General features: G+C 33.9%; 1 protein-coding gene across 2 annotated transcripts in view; it reads right to left on the reverse strand.

Moving 5' to 3' along the window:
- Positions 1-7,597, reverse strand: part of LOC109823293 (calcium-dependent protein kinase 18) — a 19,672-nt gene extending 12,075 nt beyond the window's left edge. Inside the window, exons 1-10 of one of the 2 annotated variants that reach the window (XM_020389579.1) lie at positions 7,100-7,597; positions 4,740-4,870; positions 4,051-4,092; positions 3,734-3,845; positions 3,569-3,647; positions 3,319-3,488; positions 2,085-2,211; positions 1,433-1,548; positions 1,242-1,349; positions 324-386 (exon numbers count right to left, since the gene is read on the reverse strand). In XM_020389579.1, coding sequence (XP_020245168.1) covers positions 324-386; positions 1,242-1,349; positions 1,433-1,548; positions 2,085-2,211; positions 3,319-3,488; positions 3,569-3,647; positions 3,734-3,845; positions 4,051-4,092; positions 4,740-4,870; positions 7,100-7,420 — 1,269 coding nt within the window. In that variant the 5' untranslated portion in view covers positions 7,421-7,597. The remainder of the gene's footprint in view (positions 1-323; positions 387-1,241; positions 1,350-1,432; positions 1,549-2,084; positions 2,212-3,318; positions 3,489-3,568; positions 3,648-3,733; positions 3,846-4,050; positions 4,093-4,739; positions 4,871-7,099) is intronic. The other variant, XM_020389585.1, reaches the window with a different exon arrangement.

Genomic DNA, 8,218 nt, shown 5'->3' on the forward strand with positions numbered 1-8,218 from the left:
AGGAGGGCTTTGTGGAATTATCTAAAGTTTGGTAGTGCAATAAATTCTATAAAGACAAGAAACAAAAAAAGTCCATGTATCAGACCTGAGATACTTCTCTAGAAGCATTAGTTTATTGGGTAAGTCAGTTACAGATATTTCATTTTTGTAACTCAGTTCAGGTCTGAGATCTGATAGTACATGCATGAAATCATGTATCAGTTTAACACTAGCAAATTGCGCTTCCTATCCAGTGTTATATAAAACAGGTAATTTGATACATAAACACAGTGTTGAAGGAGGAAAAATAGAAATGTTCGAGTGCAAAAGGAATATCAACTTACAGCTTGAATAATATCAATAACACGTGGCTCTCTCATTCTCCAAGGAACATCTTTTGCAAGAGCCTGTGAGTAAATAAGTAAATTTGGATAAATATTCAGATATGTGGACAAATCCTATGATTTATGAAGAAAGATGCAAGCTATCAGACACCACAATTGACCAGCATCACCAAACAAACACTTGGTCACATATGCATTCGTCAAGATTATCTACACGTCCTTTTTTTTAAACAGGGCATAACATATTTCAGCTTATACATATTTTATACATGAATGACAGTTTACCTAGTGGGAAAAAAATGCACACCAAATCAGATCCGGGTGTGTGGGGCACCGATTTCATTTTTATGTTGGGATAAGGGTTACTTGGCCTAGGGATCATATAAATATATAATAAATCATCATGTGTAACACTGTAGAATAAAGATGGAGCATATTGGATATCTTATATTTTTATATTCCACCACTTTCCTGAAAGTTGAAGCCCTTTCTTGCGTGATGATAATTGTTCCTTCTAATATCTGCCTTTTGATACGCGCACAACTGATTAAAACCTCAATGGCTCTGATAACATCTTAAAAATGTCTCCCAAAACATGAAAATTCTCAAGTTGAGATGAAACGTGTCAGATATTATTTTGAAAATAAACAATAGTTAATAGATATAATTCTATATTCTAACAAGAGAAGTAAGATGAGGTAAAAAGCTAAACTAAACAATGTTAAATCTAACAAAGCTATACTAATTGTCTCATGTCTCATCAAATGCTCCCTCATGGGCTTTAAACTCCCAACACATATAACATGAGTAAAACCTCCAGACCTCTAAAACATACTAGTTAAGTGCTCGACCTACCTTTTCATTTAGAATAATTCTGCAAATCGCAACATTTAATTCTAGGTTGTAAAAGAAACTTACCTGTCTCATTTCTTCGAGACTGATTGAACCATTTTTATCAACATCAATTGCATCAAATTGGTCTCGAAGATCAGCCAACTCATTCTCATTGAGTGTACTTGCTAGTGCCTAGTATAGTAATTCACAAAAGATAATGAGAGCTCAAAGGAATCAGAGGGGAAAAAAGGAAAGGTAAAAAGTAAGAAATATACTCTAAGTGCAAATTGCTTCAAACGGCTATACTTCACAAACTGACGCATGTTGTTGAGAACAGATATATCTAGTGGAATTTCTGATGCATCTCCACCTTCTCTCACCCATGGGTGTGCTGCAAAAATGAGCGACCATCAAAATTTAGTTCATGAAAAAAATCTAAAAAGGTGAAGATAAAATGTGATGAGAGAAGAAAGTTGATCATTGTCTATCTGATAAGCTTTAACTTGCAACTTATAATGAATTAGAGTAATTAAAGACTATAATAGTCCATACAAATTTTGAAAATAAACTAAACTCCAATAATTCAATATTAGTCCCCACTCAAATCTTTGAAATTGCTCATGTCCCTCAATTCCTAACGGGTCTTGCAATTTGGTCCCTTTGTGACCAAAATACCCCTCAGCTAATGTTTTTCAAACAAGAGAGTTTGGGGGAAACATAAACTGGGGTATTTTGATCATTGATGGACCAAATTACAAGATTCCATAAGATTTTAGAGACTTATGAGCAATTTCAAAGATTTGAGGGACTAAAATGGAATTATTGAAGATTTGAGGGAATTAATATCTGAATGACACAAAATTGTTTTATTTCAACATAATCTATAAGACTATAATGGAATTGTAAAGATTAGGATTTATTACATACACAAAGCTTGGGCAGCAGTCAATCTCGTACGGGGATCTTTAACTAATAACTTTTGAACAAAGTCTTTGGCGCCATTCGTTATGCTTGGCCAAGGCTTCCTTCGAAAGTCGGGTTTGTTCCTTAACACCTGAAAACCAGTACCATACAAAAATATAAGCAAAGGTTCCAATGATCGAAGTTAAAATTGCAAAAGAAAATACCAAGTGAATCAATCATCAAACAAACTTATGAGGTCATGTTATTGCAATCTTATCAAACCAATTCATTGAACTGAAGACAAGAATATCTTCACTACTATGTAACTATAAAGGCTTGAGTTTGTGTATGTGAAGCTTTCACATAAAAAAATTGACCTACATATTAACCAAATGAAACATAGGGGCCCACCACATAAATGCTTTATGGAGACTGGAGCCTCTCATTTCTCAATTCATTCACAATTAAATGTTTGTGTAAAGATTAAAATACTCCCACCTTTTCAACTAGACATGCATGTGTCCCAAAATGTAGTGTTGCATAAAGCTTTGATTTGGTAGTATAGGGATGGTTAATAAGGTAGAGCTTAATAGAGAGATAATAACACAAAATAAAAGACAAAGAAATTGAGAAGACATAATGGAAAGAAAGAAGTTTTGAGATTTACAGCATTGCCATCAATAACAAACCTGTGACGGACTGTGAAGCCCATGCAAGCCCCAAAAATGATAAACTAGGTTTTTGCTCCAAAACTTTTGCAATACGATTATTTCTCTTGTTAAGTACACGGCATCAATGAAAAAGTTCTAAAGATACTTCATCATGATTTTTAATCATCCATATAAAAACAATTCATTACATAAGAAAACCGGACCGTATTATTCAGCAGTAAATGATGCATATTGTTAATTTCTAACAGAATCAGTCCAAAAGGAAGTAACAAGAGCTAGTTATGCATGATTAAACTACAATTACAAACATGTTCCTCAAGGTCTAAGAAGTATAAAATAGAACCAGCTCTATTTTTGTTCTTTTCAAATATGTATCAAAACATGGTAAAAAACTTCCACATCACTACAGTGCACTTGGATAAATATAATGTACTAAACCTAAAAGTTCATTTATCCTTTGGCTCATAATCTCAGGTGTATATCTACTGGCATAAACATTTTAAATAGAATATCACAAGTATGGAATTGCCAAAAGCACAGAGATAGAAGCAATGTATGAACATCACACAAATTATTAAGGATATTACCTCCTTAAATATTCCATCCTCAGTTTTGTCCCAAAAGGGACGCCTTCCGCATAGCAAAATATAAGTAATCACACCTATGCTCCAAACATCTGACTCGGGCCCAGACTTACGTTTCAATACTTCGGGAGCAACATAATATGCACTTCCAACAATGTCATGAAATTTCTTCCCTGCATTATACAAAAATTTTAAAATTTTATATGAAAAAAATCTGGATAAGCATCATACAAAAATTTGGCTATGCGCGCGCCTGGCTTTATAAAATCTGATAGGCCAAAATCTGTTGCCTTAAGAGGTGAATCTTCTTTTGTTGATTTAAAAAGAAAGTTCTGCAAAGAAAAATATATAGTTATTACTAAGACACAAACCCTTAAGTGTGGAGTCACTAAAGCTTGCTACAGTTACTAAGACTTACCTCAGGTTTCATGTCACGGTGTACTAAACCATGTAAATGGCATTTAGCTGCAACTTTAAGCATTTGGCGTACTACGATTGCAGCATCTTTTTCTGTATAACGGCTATCCTTCCTGAGAAAAAAATATTAACTCAGTATAAATGGATGCTAAGGTGCTTTTAATATGAAATAGACGGCAAGAGAATGTATATGAAGACTTTAAGTCGAAGAGTCAGCCCTTCTAGAAATGAAATATAGGTGGTGAAAAGAAATTCTTTTATACACAAATAAAAAGGAAAAAAACATGAAATTGATGACACAAGAAAGCGAAGTCTCACTTGGCTAATATACGATCTAGTAGTTCGCCGCCTTCACATAACCTAATAAAACACAAATAAAAGATCAGCATCCTCATAAAAAATAGTTTGATTTGTTGCAAACATGTCAAAGCTGAGAAAAGGTAACCATAATAAACCAATTACAGAGCTACCACGTGGTTTAAAAAGAGTATTGAATTTTAAATTCTTCATAATAGACTAGTAGCAAATAAAATTGTCAACTAAATTACCCAGTACGAATCATAGATTGTCTGTTTCATGCCAATATTGCAGTATTGCGCCTCGTTTTTATCCTGAATTGCTTCTCAATGTGTAGATTATCTTAAAATAAATGATGTACTTTTTACCAAAAAAAGTTGGAGCAATCAGATGATTAAAAAAACACAAGCGGATAACATGACTGTATATTAGGCAGAAAGCATTAAAGTTCTTGATAAAATTGGTAACAGACTGTGTTGACCAAGGAAACCAGTCATGCATAATTTACACAGCATCAATAGAACAGGACATGAAAAATGATCTTAATTCTTCTGTGAATCAATATACAAGAATTCGTTTCGCTGTTAGTGGAGTATGAACATCAAATAAATCTAATATAAAGAATGAATAAGATCCTGCAGTTATAATACATTCAATAGTGCTCAACAAAAGATAGCTTTATTAGCAAGGTTCACAAAGGAAAAACTTACTCCATAACTATATATATGTAAGAAGTATCTTCAAAAGCATTATGGAAGTGGACTACATTCTCATGGCCTCTTAGGGCTTTAAGAATCCTTACTTCTCGCTTGACATCTTCAACAGCAATTGGAAGGGTCATCTGCGAAAAAATAAGAAAGAAAGCCTCAAATATTAGATTCATAAATCTGGTGATATGACAATTTTAATGCATGGAAACAGCTTAAAACAGCAGTTTATGATATAACTTTTAGCTTTATAATTTTTATCAGTATACAGGGCTAGCTACGAGTTGCTTCAGAACATACGAAATAAACGTAGGGTAAAAAGGATGGTGACTTTTACAAGTCCCATTCATTTGGGACGAGGTACATTCAGATCTAGTATGGACACTACTTTTCTGGTTAACTTTCCCAAATCTACAACGTTTCCAATTTTCGTCATCCGTAATTATTTAACATGGTGAAAAATTATTATCAGAAAAAGCCATATAAAATTGTTGCCATAGGTACATCATACATCAGATTTAATAATCATTCTCTGCCAAGAATTTTCTCTTAAGAATCTAGTAGCACAGACTTGGGCAGTTTTGAGTTTTCCCTCCTTAAGGTATACCTATAGATCTAAAAACCATTCTCCACCGAGGAAAGAATCTAATATCACAAATTTCTATAGTTTTTCCATCTTTAATGTGCTCTGTTCACAAAATTTATCTTATTTCCTTGCCCATAGTTTTGACATCTTTTGACTTTTCCCTGATGTCACTATAGAAGAATAATTATTACATGTTGTGTGTATTCAAAAACTCGACGAGTAGTCAGAGATCTCTATTTCCAGGAGAAATATGTTATTCAGAAAATTGATACTACCGCGTAGAAGTAAAACTGACGATGATCTCAACTGCCAACAAACCAATACCCTGTCTATGTCATATAGAGATACAAGACAGAAATCCTACCATCTAAGTTAAGTAATCTCAACCAGACTTCTAAGTCTTGACACCTTTGCGTTTATTAGGTCATATCAATTCTCACAATTATGGCAAGGAAAAATCTAGTTAAACATTGTGAAAGCCAATGGCAAAACAAGGTCACTAGTCTTGCCAATTAATTTAGGCACTATTGCGAATACAACGTTTACTTGCACAGTTTCCTTCTTAAGCTATTAAATAAAAACAGTTTCTTAAGTTTGAGGCATTAAAGAAACCTCTGGGCTAAATATAAATAGTTATAAACTACACAAATTCAGATACAAATGTGTCCAAACGATGGGAAAATAGAACTCGAAAGACCAGTATATCCTATAACTGCTTGTTCATAAACAAGAAAGTACAATAATTAGATTTTCATTATTAATATTAAGGCTGAACTTATTGTTCATGAACCCATTATAGTTAAAGAAAGTTGAGAAACAATGTTGCCATTCTAGCACCGGTGACTTGAAGGTGAAATTCCCAAATTTCTATCAAATGGCAATTGCAAATTGACTGCGAAAATCCTATTTGCTAGAACCATTGAATTCAAACAAGATGCAAAATTTTGATGTAAACACTGTTCATCAATCAAAACCAATTGGCAAAATGGACAGTATAATAGAACCTGCAAGACCACTGTATCCTATGACTCCCTCTATATTAACAAGAAAACACAAAATAAGATTTTTTTTTTTGTATTAACACTGAAATTAATGTTCATATACCCATTAATGATAGTTAAAGAAGTAATGTTCATGAACCATCACTTTCCATCAATGAAAATACAATTTCACTATAAAAAAATCCTATTGACTGGAATCGTTGAATCAAAACGACAATCAAGATCTCAACAAACACCATCCATTCAATCAAAAGCAATTCACAAAATGCATAACCCCCAACGTTATGTTTTGAACAAAGCATTCCACAAAATCAACAAAACCCCGGAAACTAAACCGAAAAAGATTGAAAAATGTTCACCTCGCCTAGGCGAACCTCTTCAACTCTATCTCCAGTTGCCACAAAAGTGTATCGAAATTGCCAGGGACCCAAAAATTTCCCAACCGAATACTTATCTTCTGACCCTTAGCATATTTTTCTTCTTGCGTGTGAAAGGCTGAATTTTGTTCATGGACCCGTTAATGATAACTAAATAAACAATGAAAGGTTGAATTTTGTTCATGGACCATCCATTCTAGCACCTATAACCTGAAGATCAAACTTCTAACTTCCCCACAAACCAAAATTGTAAATTTCATCATTGAAATCCTATTTGTCCGAATCATTGAATCTAAACAATACAAAAAGGAAAAAAGAAAAAGAAAAAGTCAACATAACACCATCCATTCAATCAAATTTTGCCCCAGAAACGAAAACCGAAAAGATCGAATCGATCACCTTGTTCTTGTCAATCCTCTTGACGGCAACTCTATCTCCATTCCTCTTATCCGTTGCCACAAACGTGTATCCAAACTGCCCATGACCCAACAATTTCCCAATGGAATACTTGCTCTCAAAATCCTTATCGTACCCAAAATCTTGCCTTTTTCCATAAGGAACGGACCCACTTGTCCTTTTTCCTGGTGCCCTTTGCTGGGATTGAACCTCTCTTGTCTTCTGCTGATGCTGTTGTTGCTGTTGCTGTTGAGGGTTTCTATTGTCGTTGCTCCTGCTATTGGATCCACTAACCTTGCTGGGGCTCGAGATGCAAAGACCCATGTTGCTTTTCCTCTCTTTTTGGATGTTGGGGACTTGGGTGTGAGGGATTTTGTGAGATAACCATCAAGTTAATGGGATTTGGGGCATAAAAATATGGTTTTTTTTAAAAATGGGGAGGAAGGAGAAAGAGGGAGGAAGAAGAGGGGAAAGAAGAAGGGAAAGGGTCAAATGTTGAGATTTTTTTTTCTGATTTGGTTTTGGTTTCTTTTTTCATTATTATTATTATTATTATTATTATTATTATTATTGGGTTTGATTTTGTTTAAAGGAGGGAGAAAGAGAGGCTTGAAGGTAAGAAAACCAATTTACCTTCCTTCACCCTGTCAATACCTTTTCTTCCACATTTTCTATTGGTTTTGAATTTTTTTTAATTTTAATTCCGATTTTGATTTTGATTTTGGTTTTTTTCCCTTCCAGAAATGGGGTTTTCCGGATGAGCAAGGGATAAAGTAATTAATGGTGAAGAAATTGAAGTTTGTTGTTCTGTTTTATTTTTCCTTTTTCTTTTTTCCCTTCATGATCCTATCCGTTACATTACTTGCAACCTGTTCCTTACTCATTTACATGTTTTTAGCCATTCATGATGTCGTACGAGAAAAAAACTTACTTATGGGCTAAAATTTCAGATTGTTATTTTTTGTTGACCCTTTATAACACTTAAGTATTTTTTTTATTGCTCCAGTGACAGTTTGGTAATTTTATTGACCTCGATGGTCAAATAGGCCCAAAACTTGGTCGCCAACGAAAAAAATTGAAATTAAGCCCTCGAATCTTCATAATTTTGATATTAGTCCCCCC

Source organism: Asparagus officinalis, chromosome 1 (genome assembly GCF_001876935.1).
Source record: "Asparagus officinalis chromosome 1, Aspof.V1, whole genome shotgun sequence".
Classification (NCBI taxonomy): Eukaryota; Viridiplantae; Streptophyta; class Magnoliopsida; order Asparagales; family Asparagaceae; genus Asparagus; species Asparagus officinalis.